The sequence below is a fragment of the Ictalurus punctatus genome, chromosome 24, assembly GCF_001660625.3.
Source record: "Ictalurus punctatus breed USDA103 chromosome 24, Coco_2.0, whole genome shotgun sequence".
NCBI lineage: Eukaryota > Metazoa > Chordata > Actinopteri > Siluriformes > Ictaluridae > Ictalurus > Ictalurus punctatus.
Genome location: NC_030439.2, coordinates 18200921 through 18225174, shown reverse-complemented (window position 1 = coordinate 18225174; position 24254 = coordinate 18200921). Strand labels below are relative to the sequence as shown.

Genomic DNA, 24254 nt, shown 5'->3' with positions numbered 1-24254 from the left:
CTGTTTGGTATGTGAGTGAGCTATCGAGGTTAATGATTCTGTTATAATCATGATATAAACTCATCTCTTTTATAGAAAATTAAAAGGAAACAAAAAAAAAAAAAAAAGTCCTGTTGTCTTTATGGTCGTTTCATTTGCGGGTGTTTTTAACCCGTTCCTGTAGCGCTGTGTCACCACTTACTTCGCCTGTTTTTACATTCCTCTTGTTTGGAAGCAGATGATTCAAGATGTTCTAGATGTCTGGTGGGTGCGTCATCGTTTCATTAAAGGAAAAGTTCAATCCTGTGAGAGAATGATGTGGAATACAAACCTGAAATAAACCAACTGTAGTTTTTCAATCAACTCAGCTTTTACATTTACATTCCATTACTACCTCGAAACGTTGTTCCTGTCTGAAAACGCGGCCTTGTACGTGGAGAATTGGAGATCGCTTTCATCCCGACTTGAATTAACAGTTAAAGAAAAATGTAAAAGGGGAAGAAAGGCTCCATCCAGCACTCGTATGGCCACAACACGTATGTATGTGTGTGTGTGTGTTTTATATAATATTACACACGCAAGCAGTCAAAAGTTTGTGGACACCCGACTGAAATGTTTCTCATGATGGTAAAAAGCTCTTGATCTGAAGGTGTGTGATTAAATGTTTAATATCGGTGTTGTAGACAGAAATATAATCGTGCCGACGTATTAGTTTCTTTACATTTATTCAATTAGCGGACGCCTTTATCCAAAGCGACTTACAAATGAGAAGATACAAGCAAAAGTTTTATTTCATTAGAAGACTAACATTTTATTTACAAATAAATGTTTATTTTTCAAACGGACGACTCGGAGAGAAATATTCCGAAAAGCAGGTGATAAGAGTCCGGCGTCGGTGAGAACTCCTTTTAATACTGTTTAAAAATCATCTCGGGGAAATTCCTCAAGACACCGGGCGAGAAAACACCAAGAACACATCTCTGAAAATTCCAGGTGAAAATGGCGTTGACTTTGAAGATGCTAAAATACTAAATTATTTAGATTTATTTATTTATTTATTTATTTTTTATCGCAACATAATTCCCATCGTTCCATTTGTTACATTCCAGAGTTTTGATGACTTTATTATTGGTCCTTAATGAAAATAAAAATTGTTGGGCTGAGAGTCCTGTAGGATGGAAGGATGGTCCATTTCCTCTGGTGGTTGAAAAGTGTCACTTTGCCAACTACACAATGATAGATGATAAATGTAGATGATGAGATATTCATAGTCGTCGCAATTTTACATTGAGGAACATTACTCTGAAAGTCTTCCACAACTTGTAGACGCAGTTTTTCGCAGATTGGTGAACTTCTGTCCAGCTTTTCTTCTGAAAGACTCTGCCTCTCTAAGATTCTCTTTTTATACCCAATCATCTTACTGACCTGTTACCAATTAACCTCTTAAGCTGTTTCTTTTTACTAACACTTACTTTTCCAACCTCTTGTGGCCCCTGTCCCAACTTTTTTGAGATGTGTTGCGGCCATCAAGTTCAAAATTAACTTATTTTTTCCTTAAAACGTTTCCTCAGTTTAAACATTTGACATGTTTTCTATGTTCTATTGTGAATAACGTATGGGTTTGTGAGATTTGCAAATCAATGCATTGTTTTTATTTACATTTTACACAGCGTCCCAACTTTTTTGAAATTGGGGTTGTACTTCATCTCTACATCTGTTGGGGAAAATAATATTTAATAATATAAAATAAATATTATTAAATAAATAATAAATGCACATTTGGAGTGTCATGGAGATGATTCACTGCCCGTCTTTACATTTACTGTATTTTATTCGCAATCTATCTATTTCTCTTTCTCGAAGATCAGGATCATCCGATTAATCCGATTCAATTTCCTTTAAAATAATATCAGTTACGTTAATCCCAATCTAATGCATGGAAATCTGAGCAATGTTTAATAGTAATTTCCTCAGAATCCTCACAGGACCACCCCAAGTTTCATGATTTATGCATTTTCTAGAAATTTCTTGCACAAGTTTGGAATTTGTCAGTCATTTCTAAACCTGGAACCAATTTATTCTGCAAGAAAACCCCAAACAGAAAGCATGAAAAAGTTTGGGCTGGTAAACTTCCCATAAGGGAAGAGCAACACCATGATTGCATCATTAACTCTGTGTTCCGACGTGATACTGATTCCGCCATGATGAGAGATAAGAGAGATTCGCCTACTCCCGATTCTCTGCCCTCTGATTGGTCATTACCTCGCACTGGCTTTGACGAGCAGTCTTCTAATTGGAGGAATTCTACGTAAGAGATACGTTTATCCAATCCCAGTACAGGAGGCGGGACATGTCGGAATAAGCAGGAAATGAATCCTCGTTCTTCAATTTTCCTCCTGGAAACACGCCAATATGTGTAAGTTTTGAACGAAATAAACACAAATACGCCCATACACACAAAAATATATTACTCGCAGTCTGTTACGTATTATATATATTTTTAAATGCTTAAAAAAAGAGTAACAGTTGAATATTCGAGCTTTTATTTTGATGGTGAAACAGAAACCGGAAGTTGTGAAGGTTGAGCGCTTGGGTGACCCTCAGCTTGTTTTGTTTTTTTTGACAGCGGGGATCAGACATGGGAGTGAAAATAGAAATATTTCGGGTGAGATTTGAATTTGATACATAAATATATTTAAGTCTAAAAATAAATATATTAAAAGTTTGTCTTATATGCCGTAAAGCTATAGATTTAAGTGGGGCGCAAGCCAGTGTTGCGTAGCAACGTTTCTTATCCACGTTCCAAACCGCACACTAGAGTAGTATGGGAGATAAGAGTATGATTTGCGTGGTGTTTCGTGCGGTAGTATGCGGTGTGTTGACTTGGCTGTGCTCCATACAGATGATGGTGTATCTCTCCTTTCCGGTGACGATGTTCTGGATTTCCAACCAAGCAGAATACTTCGAGGAGTATATAGTGAAGAGAAAGGTGAGGATTAAATGCAGTAGTAATAAATAGTGTGTGATCTCCTGATGCTACTGGACTCAAAGTATTTCTTTTTCCCCCTCAGAGAGAGATTTTTCCACCTGATGAGAAAATGCAGGTAAGTGTTTCACCTGGGAATCGTGACCGCCTGTAAAGTCTTTGTTTCCATTCCACAGTTATTTAGTTATACCTGATCAAAATAACAACGGTATGGATACTGTACCTAATAAAGTGTAATAAACACTGAGTGTTTAAATCATTTATTAACAAGTCGTCATGACCTATTGTTTCCACAATATAATCATTGCTGTGTCTCTCTGTCTTTCTCTCATGCTCTGTGTCTCTCGTGCTCTGTCTCTCTCTCTCGTGCTCTCTCTCTCTCGTGCTCTCTCTCTCGTGCTCTCTCTCTCGTGCTCTCTCTCTCGTGCTCTCTCTCTCGTGCTCTCTCTCTCTCGTGCTCTCTCTCTCTCGTGCTCTCTCTCTCTCGTGCTCTCTGTCTCTCTCGTGCTCTATCTCTCTCTCTCTCTCTCTCTCGTGCTCTCTCTCTCGTGCTCTCTGTCTCTCTCTCATGCTCTCTGTCTCTCTCTTGTGCTCTGTCTCTGTCTCACTCTCTGTCTCTCTGTCTCTCTCGTTCACTCTATCACTCTTTCTCTCTCTCTCTCTCTCTCTCTCTCTCTCTCTCTCTGTCTCTCTCGTTCACTCTATCTGTCTGTTGTCTGTCTCTCTGTGTGTGTGTGTCTCTCTCTCTCTGTCTGTCCCTCTCTCTTTCTGTCTGTCTCTCTTTCTGTCTGTCTCTCTCGTTCACTCTATCTCTCTTTTTCTCTCTTACAAGTCAAGGCAAAGTAAAAAGGTTGCTTTATTGGCGTGAGGAATATTAACATTTGTATTGTCGAAGCTCGGAAACAAATTCGAAAATAACTACAGAAATAAGTAAATAGAAACAAATGTACATGCATTCAACAATGCAGTCAAAAAGAAACCCTAATAATGAGATTCATAAAACCCTGAGAATTCAAAAAGAAAAAAAAAAAATGATTAAATCAAATTTGAATGATGCATGTTTTCCACAATAAAACAGAAGTTTGAGTTTCATTTCACTTCTAAAATCCTTGACTTTACCTTTAACCTTAAAGTGGAGTCTGTACAATTCAGGGCCTCGTCTATGACATTGTTTTTTATTGTTTGTTTTTTGCCAATAAATTAGAGGAAAGAGCTGGAGGAGTTTAAGGAGCGCATGAGAATACGGAAGGAGCAGAAGATGCTGAAAAAGCTGGCCATGGAGACAGAAAACTGAGAAGAAGAAAGAAGGACCATACATCGAGAGAGAGAGAGACACTGTCGAACCCAGTGTTAAACGCTCTGAGGGATGTACATGGAGTGTATTTGGTGAAAAGAAAGGAAATGTGCAGTTTTGTATATAAATATAAATGCTCTCATAATACTGAATCAATGCAAATGATGAATCTTGTAAATCAGAACGTTCCAAATGCATTTTAAGACTTTACTTGAAGTCGTTGCTGGATAATGGGTTATTTATTTTTTTTTATAAATAAAAAAATACATTGATTTGTTTTTTTGTTAACAAGTTTGCCTCATGTTTATTAAAAGTTTCTCAACATAAGCGTGTGTGGGTTTTTTAAAATTATTATTATTGTGTATTCATTTACTGCATCACTGCAAATATTTCAATAATCTTATACGAACGAATTGGATAGAAGCTTCAGTATGTATCTCACATAAACACTGTGGATTTGTAGCTAAGAGCATTCACAATCTGTTCATACTTTCAACACACTCTGTACTTCTTTATCTTGACCCTTCTGCACCTGTACACTGTAATGATTTATATTTATATGATAAGGGTTTTATCCGTGGTCACGGACAACGGGACGAGTTCCCTTTTGGGTCTGGTTCCTCTCAAGGTTTCCTCCTCACGTCATCGTCATTGCCACAGTCAGGGATCTAAATCTACATCCAGATTTGCTTTATAGAACTGTATTTCTACAGGTTTGTATGTGACTCTGAAGAGCGACCCAAGCTCCAGTTCAGTTTCCACACCATATATCTGATCTGAATTCAAATTCAGAGAATGTGGAGAAGCTTTAAGGATTGACAACTGTAAGAACAAAAGAGTTGTGCTAGAGTATGGACTATGGTTGCTAAAAAGGACAAAAGAGATAAAATAAAAAGAATTATCATGATAGTGTGTAGTCAGGATATGCTAGTGCACTGAAATATAAAGAAGTGTTATTACTCTAGATCTGTGTTTCTTAGATGGGGTTGTAGATATACCCCAGGGATACTTGGAGATACAATACGTTCATTAACTTTATTCTGATGATATTCAGATCATTAGTTTAAAAACATCAATAATAATAACCCTGCTGAAAAATAGAAACAATCACAGAAATTCTAGTGGTTTCCACTACAATTACCATTACAAACCATCAGCTAACCATTAAAACCATTACTATTATTGGTCCTTAATGGTATCCCCTAGACATATCATGCCACCAGTTGAAGGCAACAAATTATTAGTAGAGACCCACAGGGACCATTAGAGTTTCCATTAAAACCATTACAAGTTCTATGAGGGTTTCTATCTTTTTTTTCAGCAGGTAATAATTATAGTAATTTAAAATAACAACAACAACAACAATAATACTAATTATGATTATTATAATAAGTATTATTGTAAAACAAGACTAAGACTATATTTTGATTATTAATATAAATTTATAAAATGTATATACGTTACATATACAATAACAACAACAACGAAAATACTAATAATAATACTAATAATAATAATAATAATAATAATAATAATAATAATAATAATAAATATAGCACATTGTTCAGTTAAAATCGCTTTAATCCAACAACCTCAGACCTCAGTTATGTTATCGGCTAATTTTACTGACCGGATATACAGACTTTTATTTTGTAACACCAGTATATTAACAGGAAGTCATCTTGAGGACTTTTAATGTCGCTACCTTGTCACAGCGATGTGGAAATTTGTCAACACGGAAGTGTCAAAATGGCTCCGAGTGGACTGAAAGCGGTGGTGGGAGAGAGTAAGTGGACATTTGTACCCGAAATGAATCGATTATAAAGTTGTGATTTGTGCATTTCTGATATCTGAGGGATTGTTTGTGTGACTTTTGTTAGTCTTTTAGTTTGTTTAAAGAGAATAATGAAGTGACGTGATGGCGAGAGTTTGCGTCATTAAAAAAAAAAAAAAGTACCAGACAGAGCAGGAGAGGAAGAACTTCCGCGTAGGTTTTAGGAAGCTGTGAATATTCTTCTTCTTCTTCTTCAAAAATAAAAGCAGAGCAGACTCGTATTCAAACGTTTAATCCACCTTATTTACTTGACTGTGTGTGTAACCGGGTTAAATGTCGGTGTGTGTGATGGTGTACAGTTTATCCAGTGTTTTATTTACTGTCAGGTGAGGTCAGGTGATCAGCCTCCACCTTACATATGGGCTGAGTACACACACACGCACACAGAGCTAATAAAGAGTGTGTTTAAAGCAGGAATAATTACTGTGTGTGTGTGTGTGTGTGTGTGTGTGTGTGTGTGTGTGTGTGTGTGTGTTATTGTGATGTGTTGTTTAGTTAGACAGATTAATGATGAGGAGCTCACGGAGATATTCTCCACCCCTCTCTTACCTTACACACACACACCTGCACCTGCGCTGTCCTATCACACTGCTCTTATTATTTTAAAAAGTTTTCACACCCACTTTAAAGGCTGGGTACGAAACACACATGTTTTGGGGCATTTTTAAGTAATCAATTTTTTTTATTTAAAATCATTATTAATAAATAAATAAATAATAATAATAAAAAAAATCTTAATTTAAAATCAAGCAAACAAAAAACCTTTTTGCAAGTCAACCTTTTTGCAAAGTGTATATATATATATATATATATATATATATATATATATATATATATATATATATATATATATATATATGTATATATATATCTAGAGAAGATAAAATAAATAAATAAGAAAAACATTCATTTATATTTAAAAGGAAAATAATTCAGTTACTTCACAGATCACAGGTTTTTGACTATTTTTAGCTTCAGTTAAGATTTGGTTATTTAATAACTAAATAATGAATTAATAAATAAATTATTTTGCATTCCAGCAAAAAACCTAAGGACATATGATGAAATGACGAATTAGATTCATACTCGCCATTTTAGTATATTTATTGACATTTATTATATACAATAAATAAATTAATATATTTTTATATAGTTTCTTAGAACAATCTCCTTTAAAGTTTGAGTTCTTAGTGCTTAAAAGTTCTTAGGTTATGACTTTTGTATCACTTTATATCCCAGACAGGATGTTAAAAGTTCTGTTTCCCGTTTAAAGTCTGTTCTTGTGTATGTCGAGTAAAATAACTAGCATTATAATGTTCCACCTCTGTTCACGCTGAATATCATCATGATCCATCATTTTTTAAATGAGTAGTAATCCTCGTGACATGTTCGCTGTGTTGTCCACCTCCACTTCTCCATTACAGTCTTCCTCTTTATTCTCTACAACAGGAATGTCATCTTTCTCTGTAACAGGAGATGAAACTGTGTTAATTCTGTGTCTTTTTATTTGTTTCCCTCAAAGAAATCCTCAACGGAGTCCTGAAGAGTGTGAAGAAAGATGGCGAGTGGAAGGTAAAGTTAACCGGGTTTAAAACTAGCCGTAGTTTTGGTCATGTTCTCCAGACACTAACAGTGGAAAATCATTTGTTTCCTTCTCCCCAGGTGCTTATTGTTGATCACATGAGCATGCGGATTCTGTCCTCATGCTGTAAGATGTCTGACATCATGGCTGAAGGTGTTACCAGTGAGTAAAGATCTTGTGATGATCCTTCAGTCCTCCAGCGCGGTGGTTTCAGGCTCCTGGTGTCCCTTTGCTATGTACATCCACATGCAGCGTGTTGATTAGATCAGACATGTTGATTAGATCAGACATGTTGATTAGATCAGACATGTTGATTAGATCAGACATGTTAGAACAATGAGAACACAGTAAGGGGAGCGGGGTTTATACACAGTGAGGGAGGGGGGTTATACATGGTGAGGTAGGGGGGTTCATACACAGTGGGGAGGGTTTATACACAGTGGGGAGGGTTTATACACAGTGGGGGGGGTTACACAGTGAGGGGGGGGGTTATACACTGAGGGGAGGGGGTTTGTACACTGAGGGGAGGGGGTTTATACATGGTGAGGGGCGGGTATACACGGTGAGGGGCGGGTATACACGGTGAGGTTGATTGTACATGGTGGGGGGGGGGGTTATACACAGTAGGGGGGTTTTACAACGTGAGGGGAGGGGGTTTATACACAGTGAGGGGGGTTTATACACGGTATGGGTGGTTTATGCACAGTGGGGGGGGGGTACACAGTGAGGGAGTGGGGTTTATACACTGTTAGGGTGGGGGGGGTTTACACAGTGAGGGAGTGGCGTTTATACACTTGGGGGGGGGGGGGTTACACATTGTTAGGGTAGGGGGGTTTATGCACAGTGTGAACATATATTTGTGTTTTATGCGTAATATTGTACTACTACTAATAGAATTTATAAATTGGAAAAAAATGACTATAATTATATAAAAATTTATTACATTAATTTATTAAAGTTGTTATTATTATTATTATTATATATTATTATTATATATTATTATTATTATTATATATTATATATTATTATTATTAATTATTAATGTTGATTAGATCAGACATGTTAGAACAATGATAATATTAATTATTATTATTATTAATAATAATAATAATAATATTAATAACAATAATAATGATATTAATAACAACAATAATATTAATTATTAATAATAATAATAATAATGAATCACTCTGAATGGAGCTGTAAATCACCATTTAAGTTCTCACCTAGTTCTGGAATAATCCATAATCAGATAAGCTCTTTGTTACAGTGCTAAAATGTGATGAGTCGTTTTATTTCTGCGTTCTATATCCGAGGTTCCCACCACTTTTCCTGTTCTATCTTTTCCCAGCACATTGTAATGCAGGAAACCACTTTTATTATTATTATTATTATTATTATTATTATTTTTAAAGATGAGCAGATACGAGATCTAGCGCTAAAACCGCGTCCCCTTGTTTTCGATTCTTTCAGTCGTGGAGGACATTAACAAGCGGAGAGAGCCGATCTCTAGTCTGGAGGCCATCTACCTCATCTCTCCTGTGCCAAAGGCATGCACACTTCATTCATTCACATTCATTACTAATTGTATTACATGAAAGCTTTTCGTGTCCTCTTTATCGTCATCCAGTCATTGCTGTTGTTTTCTCTCTCTATGCAGTCAGTCCAGTCTCTGATCAGCGACTTCAAAGACGCGGCTTTCACCTACAAGGCTGCGCATATCTTCTTCACAGACAGTAAGACTACACGCACGTCTGCTTGAACTTTTCTTCTCTCACGACGCTGCCGAATTCTCCGTTCTGATTGGTCAGAAGGTGTTGGTTGACTTTCTAACAGCAGATCTGGCACTAGTTCTTTTGCTGCAATTCAAATCCCATGTTTATATTATTGTTATTCTTTCTGTAGTACCAGCTCGTTCAGAGACTCTCAGAATAATCCAAGATTAAGAATAGTAAACGTGTTTTTTTATTTAAAGACGAATGCCCAATCGTTGACATGGCGATACGGAAGGGGTCTCCAGTGTCAGCAAGTTTCACCGCCGTTCCACAACATTAAATGTTACTATGAAGGGATAAAAATGCAATGTGTCAATCTGTAATACATGAATAATTGTAAGTGTTGGAAAGTTGCTGTGGTGTAAGAGAAATAAAACACTTCGGGACATGCTGCTACAGGAAAATGATCATACTCATGGTGGTCACAGCAGCTCCAGTTTATCTCGCCACATTGTTTAGCGTCGATTATCCCCCTATAACTGCACACCCTGTGGTGTTTTATTCCAGACTTAATAAACAGATCATGGAAAGATCTGTCTCACGTGTCTATCTGTTGTCCTGACCTACAGCTTGTCCAGATGGTCTTTTTGCTGAAATTGGGAGGTCGAGAGTCTCGAAGGTCATCAAGACGCTGAAGGAAATTAACGTGGCTTTCTTACCGTACGAATCCCAGGTGTGTGATCTTCCTTTATTTAACAGCATTTTACACACACACACACTCACACACACACACTCACTATTCTGAAGTTTGCATCTCTATAGTTGCCTTGTTAATTTTGTTAACAAATAAGGAAAGGTTATAGCTTTCAGTTTAGCATCCAGTATACCAATAACTGGATGGAAAAAAAGCTGTTGTCAGGATTCTAAATCATGAAATATGTGTGTCTCTCTCTCTCTCTCTATCTATCTATCTATCTATCTATCAAATTATATATAATTTATCTATATATATAAAATTAATACAGTGCATCCGGAAAGTATTCACAGCGCTTCACTTTTTCCACATTTTCTTATGTTCCAGCCTTATTCCAAAATGGATTAAATTCATTATTTTCCTCAAAATTCTACAAGCAATACCCCATAATGACGACGTTAAAGAAGTTTGTTAGAAGTCTTTGCAAATTTATTAAAAATAAAAAAACACAAAAAGCACATGTATATAAGTATTCACAGCCTTTGCCATGACACTCAAAATTGAGCTCAGGTGCATCCTGTTTCCACTGATCATCCTTGAGATGTTTCTACAACTTGTTATTTCTAAATCCCGTGTGCGTTTCTTCTTCTTCTTCTTCTTCTTCTTCTTCTTGTAGGTGTTTTCTCTGGACGATGCCAACTCGCTGCACTCTTTCTACAGCCCCAGTAGGACCAACCAGGACGAGCGGGCCAAGATGATGGAGGTCATGGCCGAGCAGATCGCGACGCTGTGTGACACGCTGAAAGAATATCCGTCCATCCGTTACCGTCAGTACGTACTCGCGCTCCTCCCGTATCAGTCCGGCCTCATCTGCAGCTGGAAAGTCGATTAAAAACTGCGTTTGAATTGGAAGTACTTTTTTACTTTAGAAGTTACATACTGCACCAGACAGAACGAAAGTTAACCGTCTGTAGGTTTTTTCTATTGAATTATGTCATTGTGAAGGATGGCTGAGAATTGCGACTTGTTTGGCACGTATTAATCTTAATAACATTTTAATAACGTCTGCTATTTTTAGCAGTGCCACTTTTTTGAACCAGATTTAATAATTTAACAAAATAAAAAACTTAATAAATAGAGAGACAACTACTTTTTTTTTTTTCCTTAAGTTCTCTTCTCAACCTTCTCCACCTGTGTAAAAAAACTACCACATTTGATTTATCGATCTGTCTATGTGTATTGTTTAATCTCCATTCATTATATATGCTCACTACGTAGGGTTTAACATAGAGTAGTGACGTAAACTCCGTGTGTATATATATATATATATATATATGATTTTGTGTATATAGGAAACTCCAGATTGGGGAGAAAATCAGTTTCAGGACACATTCTACCCTTTTGTGTTCTATTTAATTATAATCTTGATGCATCTTTATTTAGAAATATGGCAAAATAAAGTAAGACATAAATGATATGTATTTCTTCAGGAGCTGGTGAAAGGTAGAATGGGATCTTCAGAGATCATAAACATTCGTATGAGGACTTTTGGGATATATATATATATATATATATATATATATATATATATATATATATATATATATATATATATATATATATATATATATATTACAGAGTGAAAAGTGTTCTGTCAGACCTCTCTCTGCATGTGAACTGACTCAGGTCTCATCTTTCCTCAGGGGTCCGAAGGAGAATCTTGCGCTGGCTGAGATGGTTCTGGATCGCTTGAACGCTCATAAAGCGGACAACCCGAGCATGGGAGAGGTGAGGCGTTCAGACTGTCTGTTCAGTGCTTTGAAAAATTATTCGCCCCCGTCCTGATTTCTTCTGTATTTTTCGTACTGAATAGTTTTAGATCTTCAAGTGAAATGCAACTTGAGTAAACACACAGTACAGTTTTTACTTATTTATTTTTACTGAAGCAAAAAAAAGTTATCCAACACCTATCACCCATGTAGAAATACTAATTATCCTTCTTAAACTTAAAATCTGGTTGTGCCACATTTAGCAGCAATAATTGCAACCGAACGCTTCCGATAACTGGAGATCAGTCTTGCACTTACTTCTAGGACTAGGATTTACTCCTGTAATTTGGATCATTGTCTTGCCGCATAATCCAGCTGCGCTTGAGTTTCAACCGAAGACCGGACATTCTCCTTTAGAGAGTTTTCCAGTAGAGAGCAGAATTCATGATTCCCTGAATTACTGCAAGTTTCCCAGGCCCTGAAACAGCAACGCATCCCCACACCATCACACTTCCACCACCATGCTTGACCATGGGTACAGTATGATGATCTTTTTGTGGAATTTCCAATCCAGAAAAATTCAGACGAGCCTTTAATGTTCTCCTTCATGAGTCATGAACAGTGACCTTTATTGATGCAAGAGAGGCCTGTAGGTCCTTTGATGTTGTCCTTGGCTCTTCTGTCACTTCCTGGATAAGTCGTATCTGTGCTCTCGGAGGAATTTTGCAAGGTCGGCCACTTCTGGGAAGGTTCACTACATTGCCGAGTTTTTCCATTTGGAGATAACGGCTCAACTTTGCCATAATGTGTTACTGAGTAAGACCTTTTAACCTACTACATGCTGTTGAGAAAGTTCTAGTTAAGTGTTAATTTGATTGAACTGGGTTTGCAGTAATCGGGCCTGGTTTGGTTGTGTCTAATCCAGCTGAACCCCATTATAAATGCAGTTTCATAGATTTGGGGAATTAGTAACTACAAGGGAAAATACATTTTCACACATGGTATTGGATAACTTTTTTGTTTGTTTGTTTCAGTAAATAACTAGCATTTAAAAACTGTATTTTGTGTTTACTCAGGTTGCCTTTGTTTTATCTTTTGATTTTGTTTTAATGTCTGAAACAATTTAGTATGAGGGACACACAAAAACAGAAGAAATCAGGATACAAATACTTTTTCACAGCACTGTATAGAAGTCCGATCAGATGCTGACTGTGTGATTGATAGATGATCAGTGTCTGATCCAGTATGGCTTCCCAGAGACATAATCTGAGTTGATCTAAACTGGCAAATCGAGCTTTTATTTCCCAAAAGCCACATCAGTGTGTCTTATCAAATCTGAACTTCACTCTTCTCTGAACTTCACTCTGCCTTTTATTTTCTCCCGTTCTAATCTTCTTATACTGTCTTATATAGTGTTCTCTCTCCTTTTCTTTCTCCTTCTTCTTCTCAGCTGACATTTTTCCTGAGCTAAAGGTGCGTATCTGAAAGTGTGGTGCTTGCTTTTGCTCCCTTGTTCTCTCGCTGTCTTTCCCAATGTACATTCGACCCTTTTCATCTTCTTTACTTTTAATATGTTTGTTAAAAAGAGTTAAAGTGAGTTCGTAACATGTTTTTAAGATGCATGCATCACATCACATGCATGCATCATTATTCCCAGTATGTGGTGGTGGTGGTGTTGTTATAACCATAGCTGTGATAACTAAGGAATAAAACACTCGAGGGTGTGCTGTTATAGGAAACCAATGAACAACGGGGTGGTGCGACGAGCCGGACTTACGATTACCACTAAGAAGTTGATTTATTGTACAATAACAGCACATCTTGAAGTGTGTTATTCCCCTTATACCACAGCAGTTTGCCAATGATTACATGATTATGCCATGCTTTCTCATGGAAAGTCCCTGAGACGAGCGAGTTCCTGTCATTACTTATGTTATAGCAGCTTTAAACTGTAGATCCCTCACCCTCTTCTCTTTTTCTCCTCTCTATTGAAGTTTGAAAAGACAAAAAAAACAACACCTGTAGCTTGTCATGTTACTGGGAAACCAGAAAGCACCGGAAAGTCTTCAGTCCTGAAGACTTTCCCATGCTGGAGAACGTACTAAGCGCTGACACTGGAGACTCCTTCCATAAATGTTATAAAATAAATAAATAAATAAATAAAACATCTCTAATTTTCCTTTGTTAAATAAAAACATATTTGAATCCGTTTCTTATTAGCCTTTCATCATGTGGCGGGTCTGCCATACGGGTCCCTCTGAATGAGTCGTTACTATAGAAACGGTAACGTATTCGAAAGAGGAAGAGACCTGAATGTAAACCTGTGATTCGTATTATAGTCGACACTGCGATCAGACCGATCGGAATCGATTATTTAATGCCGCTGTGGTCTTGATGCAAATGCAGTTGGTATTCGTCGTGTCATCGGTTTTACTGTGTGTTTGATGGCAGGGCACGGATAAAGCGCGCTCCCAGCTGTTGATCGTGGACCGTGGCTACGATCCCATCTCGCCCATCCTGCATGAGCTCACCTTTCAGGCTATGGTCTACGACATGTTGGACATAGATCAGGACATCTACAGGTGAACGACGTTCTGCTCTGAAAAAGCAGATTTCCTTTTAAAATACACAAATACTTTAACCCTTGTGAGTCCTTATGGGCATTTTTTTTTTTTTTTTTAAATCGTTTTGTCTGTTAATGCAAACTGCATAAATTTTGCAGGAATTTTAATGTTTGATATATTTCATTCTCATTTGCTTCCGTGAATCTATTTTAAACGAGGTACACAAAATAATTACACCCAGGACCTTAAGGATAAAAATGTCCCCATTGAAACCCATTCAAACTGCAATATCGAATCCCCGTGACGTTTAAGTATAAAATCATGCATTCTGTGTTAATAGGCTTTTATTTAGTTGACAAGGTTTCAAAACATTGCATTTTTTAAAAAAAATTCTGAAATGTGTATTATTTTCTCAGGTTTAGCCTCTGGGGAAAATCCCTGCTTTTCTTTTTTTTTTTTCTGAAAATCCCACCCCATGTATACGAGTCAAAGAAGGATTCTGAGCTTTATGTAAAGAAACCGGCGTTTAAAGGTTACAATTCTGAAAATGAATGAGTGTTTGGTAAATTATGATCAGAACTTATGCTGGTAAAAAAAAAAAAAAAAATCTAATACTGTGAAAGTGGGGAAAGAAATATTAATATATATAATATTTCTATGAATGTTTTTGGACATGAACGTTTTTGTCCTCTATGGACCTGGGTGTAACTTTTTTTTTTAATTGACGCACGAGGGTTAATGGTGTCGAGTGATTTAGACCTAAAACGAGCTTCATGCATTAAATGCTGCATTGCTCAGTTGTGGCTTTTTATTTTTTTTTATTTATTTATTTTTTTTCTTCCAACGTTCCTTTTAATCTAATATCATCATGAAGACATGTTGGCTAGTGCTCGGAACGTAAGCGGTAAATGGTCTGCACTTATATAGCGCCTTAGTAGTTCTTTACACTGTTTCTCATTCACACACAAAACACTAGCCTGCCATCAGGAGTAACTCTGTGGCTCAGTGTCTTACCCAAGGACATTTCAGAATGTGGAGGGGTCAGGGGTCGAACCCTGCGATTAGTGGACAACCAGCTCTACCACCTGAGCCACAGCCGCCCCACATGTCCCTCTCTTTATCCTCTTCCTCTGTTCGGTTGCAGGTATGAAACGACGGGGCTCGGGGACAACAAGACAAAGGAGGTTCTGCTAGATGAGGATGATGAGCTGTGGGTGCAGCTCAGACACATGCATATCGCCGATGTCACCAAGTAAAGCAGTCGCTCGCTGTCACGCTCACACACACATGCACGCGTGCACACACACACACACACACACACACACACACACACACACACACACACACACACTTCTTCATCAGAGTTCACACTACTGAAACCACTGATCATCCGCTTTCTGTGTTCAAACAAAACCCTCGTCTGTTTTCAGGAAAGTGACCGAGCTGCTGCGTACCTTTTGTGAAAGTAAGAGGATGACCACGGACAAGGTATGGGGTTTCTTGATAAAATGCACCATGTGACGTATAACACCTGAAGTCTATGTATTTGTTTTATGAAACTGGAGGAATGGCTTAAAAACATGTTGCCTTTTTATAAAAAATGTTTTAATGTACATGTTTGGGAATCATAGATCGATCAATTTATGAATCGAATCGTATCATAGCAGATTCAGTGGTATCGTTAAATATCGAATTGTTACCGTATGAATCGAATCGTATCGTAGCAGATTCAGTGGTAGCGTTACCGTATGTATCGTATCGTAGCAGATTCGGTGGTATCATTAAATATCGGATCGTTACCGTGTGAATCGTATCGTAGCAGATTCAGTGGTATTGTTAAATATAGAATCGTTACTGTATGAATCGTATTGTAACTGATTCAGTGGTATCGTTACTATATGAATCGAATCGTATCGTAGCATATTCAGTGGTATCTTTACCGTATTAATTGACTCGTATCGTAGCAGATTCGGTGGTATCTTTAAATATCGAATCGTTAGCGTGTGAATCGAATCGTATCGTAACAGATTCAGTGGCATCATTAAATATAGAATCGTTACTGTATGAATCAAATCGTATTGTAGCAGATTTGGTGGTATCGATTCGTTACCGTGTGAATCGTATCGTAGCAGATTTGGTGGTATCGTTAAATATCGAATCGTTACTGTGTGAATCGAATCGTATCATAACAGATTCAGGGGTATCGTTAAATATTGAATCGTTACCATATGAATCAAATGGTAGCAGATTCAGTGGTATCGTTAAATATCGAATCGTTATTGTATGAATCGAATCGTATTGTAACATATTCAGTGGTATCGTTAAATTTCGAATCGTTGCATTAAGTATAGTATGGTGTGGAAGCCTAAGGTTTACAGCCCTATCCATTATGCAGCATTAAGATTTAATGATGTTCACGTTCTCAGGCCGTGGAGTATAGCACTGTACTAAAGTAGAATTCAGACGCTGGACAACTACTTGGTTCATCTGATATCTGTTTTTTTTTTTATTATTATTATTATTTTTTTTAGGCCAACCTAAAAGATCTGTCTCAGATGTTGAAGAAGATGCCACAGTACCAGAAAGAGCTGAGTCTGGTCAGTGTTGTGTCTCACAGTCCTCTGTTTTCCTCCGTGGTCTCGATCGTATGTTAATGAGTGTGTTTGTTCTGCAGTACTCCACTCATCTGCACCTAGCTGATGCCTGCATGAAGAAATTCAAAGCCTCTCTGGATAAACTGTGTGAGGTGGAGCAGGTTAGCGACGGTTACTTCATACCCGCTTACTCAACGCTTCGTAATTACAGCGTGTCCTGGCCTCTGATCTCTGCGGCTCTGACAACACTTCCTGTCTCCTACACTGTGAACACTGGTTTTGGTTTTGTTGTGTTTAAAAGCTAGACTTGATCATTCTTTTGCCAGATTAGCTTGTTGAGCTTTTATGCATGACTCCCCTTCACAACCAAAGCAGACCACTACAGTGTATAATTGTTAGCGTTCTGTTCAGCTAACTTGCATGTGACTTGTGATTACTGGTTTACACAATATAATAGTTCGCTTCCTTCATAGTGACTTTTTATCCTAATAGTTAGCCTAATAGTAATTCAGCTAGCTTGCTGCCAAATTTGGCTAGTGTTTTACACAACACAATAGTTAGCTTAATTTTTAGCTAACTTCTATCGATATCTGGTACTGATTTTACAACACCAGCAGTATAATGTTAGCTAGCTTACTAGCACATTATAATAGTTAGCCTTATAAAAATAAAGCTAACCATGTGTCTATACCATGTGGTTTATACATTAAAAAAGCCTGACGTTAGCTAGCTTGCTAGCAAACTGGTTTTATTTACACAATAGTTAGCCTAATGTCCGCTAGCAAATTTGTTTACTAATTTACACAATATAATGGTTAGCTTTATGTTTGGTTAACTTGTTAGCAAACCGACAACAGGTTTTACTTGTACATCAGAATAGTTAGCCTCACGGTTCACTAAATAGTTAGCACCTTGGCTACGGTTTTATGCGCACCATAATGTAGACATTAAGTTACATTATAATAGCCAAATGATTAGCTAACTCGCTAGCGATCTGACTATTAGCTAGCTTGTTCAGACCTGGCTACTGGTTTTTATTACATAAGATATAAATCCCTAACGTTAGCTAAATTGCTAGCGACCTTAGCTACGATATAATAATTGGATGTATGTTTAGTTAACATGCTAACGAAGCTGGTTTAATTACACAAAATAATAGTTAGCTTAATGTTAGTTACTTGCTAGGCAACCACGACTCATGGTTTTCATGATATAATTATCATTATTATTAGCTAATTAACTACCTGGCTACAGGTTTACACAATATAACAATTAGATTTATGTTTAGATAACATGCTAGCAGTTGTATAGCTGGTTTAATTACACAATATAATTAGCCTAATGTTAGTCGCTTGTTAGGAACCATGACTCGTGTTTTTCACAATATAACAGTTAGCCTATAACCTACTGGTTTTAATCATACAATATTATAATTATTATTAATGTTAGCTGTGTTGCTACTGATCTTAGCTACTGGTCCCTGAACAAAAATAGCGTTCGAAGCAAAAATAAAGTAAATAGTGAAGTGTCACTGGGTGTTAAACAGGATATAGCAGCACTGTTTAAACTTTCGTGTGGTTTTGACAGATTTTTGTGGACGGCCCTTTTTTTTCTTCTCCACTGAGCATTATGTACTGTACTGTACTGTACATGCAGCTTGTGATGCTAAACTGTAAATCATTTCCATGCAGGATCTGGCCATGGGCTCCAACGCAGAGGGCGAGCCTCTTAAAGACGCCATGAAGAACATCGTTCCTGTCCTGCTAAATGCAGATATTCAGCCGTACGACAAAATCCGCATCATTCTGCTCTACATCTTCTACAAGAAAAAGGGTACGGCTTCCGGCGGCTTCACAGACGTGTTTAAGTGCCAAACTCACACACACACACAGAGTTTGGTTTATTAAGAGCTCTGTATGTAGAGTCAGTAGAGATGGGTACATTCGTGCTGTGCTTTAAAAGTATTAGCACCCCGACTTCAATGTATTACGTCTTGTATTATCCAGAAGTCTGAGCTCACTACCAAGAATGTTTTACCTCATTTTTTATGAAAATCTAATATTAAACTGTCAAATTAGATTACTATAACCAGATCGTGTGTGTGTGTGTGTGTGTGTGTGTGTGTGGCAATCAACAATGGTGTGGTGTGAGATGATTTTTCCACACCGGCATGTGCAGCGTGTTTTATTCCTCTTATACCACATTCCTAGTTTTATCTCCTGTGAAGCGTAAGATACAAGTCCCCGTGACTTACCTGTTACTATAGAAACGATAAACTATTAAAACGAGAGCACGGATGTACAAACGTATGATTTGTAGCTGAGCGATGGTCAGAGCTGCTGTTAGAGAAAATTAATCCGCACCTTCTGACCAATCAGAATCGAGAGTTCATCATGTAATAACGAACACTGTTTTAACCCCCCACAGGCGTTGCTGAGGAGAACCTGACAAAGCTCATCCAGCATGCTAACGTGCAGGAGAACAGCAACATCATCACCAACCTGCAGCACCTCGGCTGCCCCATCATCACCGGAGTGAGTTTCAGCATCCATCCATCCATACCCGTTCTCCTCACTCACCACTTTGCTAAACTTCCTGTTGTGTTTTACAGGGTGCTAATGCTGGGAAATCTCTACCAGAGAGGAAAGAGCGGACAGGAGACACGTACCAGCTCTCCCGCTGGACCCCCATCCTCAAAGACGTCATGGAGGTATGAGAAATGTTCTATATGGGTGAGAAAGATCGTAAGATCGTACCAAAAACATGTCCGAAACATGAGTCAAATCCTTCTGGGGTTTAAAAAATATATTAAAAAAATTCCCCCAGAACATCATCGAGGACAAGCTGGACAGGAAGCAGTGGCCGTTCCTCTCGGATCCTGCGCCCATCGCCACCACTCAGACTGTAGTGAGGTACGAACAGCGTGTGGATTACACACGATTTATTTCACACACAGGTTTACCTCTGTCCTTCACTATATTTGACTTTCTATGCCTTTTCTTTCAGAATCGAAAGTGTTTCTGATCTGATCTTTCGCTTTCTTGCTTCGAAGCTACATTTGGATCTGTGTTCAGTGGGTCTTTATGTTTGCACATACCCAGAGAATCACATTTTTATTTTTATTTTTGCAAAAAATGGTTGCCTACTTTGTACAGAAAGGCACTGCAGTTCTTTACTGCACTCTCACTGGCCCTATTCTCCGCTACACACACCGGATACAAAAAGTCTTCCTCTTCCTAAAATTGTTTTTCACTTGAATTTTGATGATTATCACATTAAGTGGTGGGAGGAATCTGACGTAATTTATCTTGGTTTTATTAATTTTTTTTACATCACAAAAACATGAACTTTTAACAGGGGTGTGTAGACTTCTTATATCCCCTGTATATCGTTCTGTCAGTGTTCAGTCAGGTGATTATTTATTTTTTATTTTTTATTAATTATTATTATTTATTTATTTTTAAATCATTGGTGAGCTGTTTAAAATCTCTGCTCTTTGTCTCCAGCAGGTGTTGGGTAAAAAAAGAAAAATATACACCAGGGGGTGTGCAGTTTTAGGAAAATAATCATTGATAAGGTGGTGTGATGAAGCAGAGTTCCTGCTATCACTCTAAAGCTGATTCTTTTCCCATAACACTGCATGCTAAAGTGTTTTATTCCTCTTCTACCACAACAAATTGCCAAAGATTAAAAATTGTAATTAATTAAAGAATGAGGCATTTATATATTTTTTTTTATCCTTTTATAGTTAAATTTAATGTTCTGGAACGTACGTGAAACAAGTTAGTTCCTGTTCTCACTCACTGGCGAGTCGTTCCCTCACCAGCCTCGTGTTTTCCCTCTCTCTTGAAGTTAACAGGACATAACAAACACAGCTCGTCATGTTCTAGAGAAATTAGAAAGTGTGAACGCCTCTGTCCTGAAAAAGTACTATTAATTACAAAGCACCGACGCTGGAGACTCCTTCCATAACAATTCCTAAAAGGTTTAAACATCTTTCATTGTTTCAGTGTTTCTAAGCTGTCTTTGTTGTTAAGTTTAGATGGCGTGGCGTTTAGATCGTCCTTCCTTTCGCATGCCGTTACTATAGAAACGATAAAAACATCAGAACTTGTGATTTGCAGCTGGAGCTGCTGTGAGAGCTGCCGTTGTAGAAAATTAATCCGCACCTTCTGAGCAAAGAGCGTGGAGAATACGGCAGCGCTGTGGTATAAATTTAAAACGGTTGACCTGTGTAGATGTTTTGTGCAGTAAATCTGATGATCGTGGTGTTGATGTGTGTTTACTCTCTGAACTCCAGCAGTGCGCGGTTCGGACACTGGCACAAGAACAAGGCTACGACGGAGTACCGCAGCGGCCCTCGGCTCATCGTCTTCGTCATCGGAGGAGTCGCACACTCGGAGATGCGCTCTGCTTACGAGGTCACCCGCGCCACTGACGGCAAATGGGAGGTCCTGATTGGTGGGTTGATCGATGGCCTAATGTGCTGATAGTTTAAAATCTAAATAACTTTCCTGCCATTCTAACTTAATCTCTCTACTGTGTGGGTGTGTGTGGGGGGTGTGTGTGAGAATGGGGTGTGTGTGTGTGGGTGGGGTGTGTGTGTGTGTGGGGGGGGGGGGGGGTGGCGGCCGGTGTGTGTGTGTGTGTGTGGGGGGGGGGGGGGGGGTGGCCGGTGTATGTGAGGGTGTGTGTGTGGATATATATATATATATATATATATATATATATAGATATAGATATATAATATATATACTCTTTATTACAAAACCATTTACTGTATATTATCTAAAACTACTGTGTATTAAAATAATGACAAAAGAAAACCCCAAAACAACAGAAGTGTGTACTGTTGTGTGTACAACAGTGTGTTGAAGTGTGTACACACTTCTACACAAGAAGTGTGTACTGTTTTTTTTTTTATTTATTTATTTTTTATTATTTTTTTTTTTATTTAAGGCATAAAAATGTTAAAATTCTGTCAAATTCTCAAGCGGTCGACTCGGGAGTCTACGCTCCAGGAACTACGCTTCATCCAAGACATGAACTAAAACAAATGACTGAAAAAGAGAAAGGAAAATATATCTTTTTTTTAAACATGGGGGGGAAAAAAAAAAAAAAAAAAACCCAACACTTTCAGCAGGAGACTCAACATTTAGTGTCATCACAGGCAGAAATATAATTAATTGTTTCACGATTCATATATTTAATATTCATATCAACAATATGTAATAGAAATAATAAATAATGATGATAAAAAAAAAAAACCAAAACATTTTGAAGTGAGGGTGTACAAACTTTTGCACACACATTGTGTGAGTGTATAATAGACGTAATATAGACATGATATAAGTCGCGTATTCTGTAAGGAAAGTTTAATATGAGTGTATATGTACGGTTTGTATCTGGTGAGCTCGTTTGTACATTCTCGGAGCGTTTCCCAATTTGATTTCTTCTTCGTTCCAGGGTCGTCCCACATCCTGACCCCGACCGGATTTCTGAACGATCTGAAGACTCTGGAGCAGCCAGCACACGCGTCCGCTTAGCCGTGAAGCCTCTGAACTTCTGAAACGTTTCTGTTAAGCCGTTACACGCGTACGATCTTCTGTTCAATCCTGAGTAGTAAACCGATGAGTCACTGCCTTTTAAAAGGTTTTTTCTTTTTTTTTCTTTCTTTTTTTAAATGTTTAGTTTTTTTTCCGGGAGAACACAGTGTGTATATATGTTTTTGATATTTAAATAATTTAAAAATGACCTTTATGAAGATGCTGTAATTGCAAACGAAGCCGATCTACAGACGTGTGTTTCTTACCGCCAGCTGCTACGGACACTGGTGGGAGAAAAGCTTTATATATATATATATACACGCACGCACGCGCACACACACACACACGATTCCTGAAAATCACGCTCTAGCTTATAGACTGCAGACAATAACTCCTGTTTTATTCTTGTTTTATCTGTACAGTATGCTCAGATAAAGCATCCGCACTTTTAACAGGCTCTCTCTCTCTCTCTCTCTCTCTCTCTCTCTCTCTCTCTCTCTCTCTCTCTCTCTCTCTCTCTCTCTTTTGCATGAAAGAGCAGCTTCTCCAGCTGATGGGTGCAGGCTAGAAAACACTGTATAATAATGTGATAGTGAGGACATGCAGCTCTTATCAGTTATTCTTTTCTTTTCGGTTCCTGCAGTCTAGGCGATGATGATGATGATGATGATGATATGAAGCATTTTCCTTTATCAGAGTTTTATCTTTCAGGTTTTTTTTCTTATTATAAACTGGTGCGCTTTTCTTTCTTTCTTTAATGTTATCCCAGAAGTTGGTTATTTACTTGGGTAGTTTTTTTTTTCTTCTTTTTTTTTTCCTCTCCTTCATCTGTTTTTTGTTAAAACCTAAATAAACTACTTTATTCAAATCTCGAATGGTTCGGTTTGTTCGTATTGTACTATTTACTGCTTTAAATCATGAAATTGAACATGAATGCACTTGAAGTGTTCTAGTTCACTAATTAATCATTTTCTATATACTGTATATTATATTTATAAATGTGTATAATATTTCTATATGAATCCATTTATTTTTATTCCTTTTAAGTCCTTATCATTAAGGTAAGAAAAATAATCAATGTCAAGGTGACTAGATGAAGAATTGTATTCCTCTTGTACCACAGCGGTTTCAACTCCTTCCAGTCTTCAAATGTCCAGTTTGGGTGAGTCTGTGCCCTCTGTAGACTCGGATTCCTGTGTTTTTTGGCTGACAGGAGTTGAACCCAGTGCGGTTATCTGCTGTTGTAGCCCATCTGCCTAAGGTTTGAAGTGTTGTGCATTTCGAGATGGTTCTCCACTTGAAAAGAGTGTTTATTTGATTTACTGTAACCTTCCCGTCAGCTCCGACCAGTCTCAAAACCTCTCTCAACAAGCCATTTCTATGTAAACTCTAGAGACGTGTGTGGGTGGGTGGGTGTGTATGTGAAAATCCAAGGAGCTCAATAGTTTCTGAGATCCTAAAACCGGCCCATCCGGCACAAACTAGTTACTGAGATCACATTTATCCCTCATTCTGATGTTTAATATTTACATTAACTGAAGCTCTTGTGTATCTGTATGATTGTTTGCGTTGTGCCTCTGCTACATGATTGGCTGATTGCACGAATAAGTTAACAATATTAAAATTTTCAAATAGTACAATTAAATTTTTTTTTAACCCAATCCTTGCAAAGAAAATTCTGTAGAAACTTCAATAAT

At 37.7% G+C, this 24254-nt stretch overlaps 2 protein-coding genes across 3 annotated transcripts; both read left to right on the top strand.

Moving 5' to 3' along the window:
* Positions 1 to 2513: 2513 nt before the first annotated feature.
* On the top strand, positions 2514 to 4586 carry LOC108257119 (protein PET100 homolog, mitochondrial). Its single transcript, XM_017454572.3, has 4 exons — positions 2514 to 2644; positions 2882 to 2968; positions 3051 to 3083; positions 4170 to 4586. Exons 1-4 carry the CDS (start codon positions 2618 to 2620, stop codon positions 4257 to 4259), a joined length of 237 nt encoding a protein of 78 aa, XP_017310061.1. The 5' UTR covers positions 2514 to 2617; the 3' UTR covers positions 4260 to 4586.
* Positions 4587 to 5935: 1349 nt separating this feature from the next.
* stxbp2 (syntaxin binding protein 2) lies at positions 5936 to 23432 on the top strand. Of its 2 annotated transcripts, none has more exons than XM_017454571.3 (19): positions 5936 to 6045; positions 7616 to 7665; positions 7756 to 7837; positions 9149 to 9225; positions 9336 to 9411; positions 10020 to 10123; positions 10761 to 10915; positions 11788 to 11872; positions 14305 to 14435; positions 15562 to 15669; positions 15848 to 15905; positions 16949 to 17014; positions 17092 to 17172; positions 18703 to 18844; positions 19439 to 19545; positions 19623 to 19721; positions 19838 to 19923; positions 21315 to 21472; positions 22478 to 23432. In XM_017454571.3, the coding sequence occupies exons 1-19, from the start codon at positions 5955 to 5957 to the stop codon at positions 22555 to 22557; spliced, it is 1836 nt and encodes a 611-aa protein (XP_017310060.1). In that variant the 5' UTR covers positions 5936 to 5954; the 3' UTR covers positions 22558 to 23432. The 2 variants fall into 2 exon arrangements, with proteins under 2 accessions (XP_017310060.1, XP_017310058.1); XM_017454569.3 differs by having other exon boundaries at positions 21312 to 21472.
* The last annotated feature ends 822 nt before the right edge of the window (positions 23433 to 24254 follow it).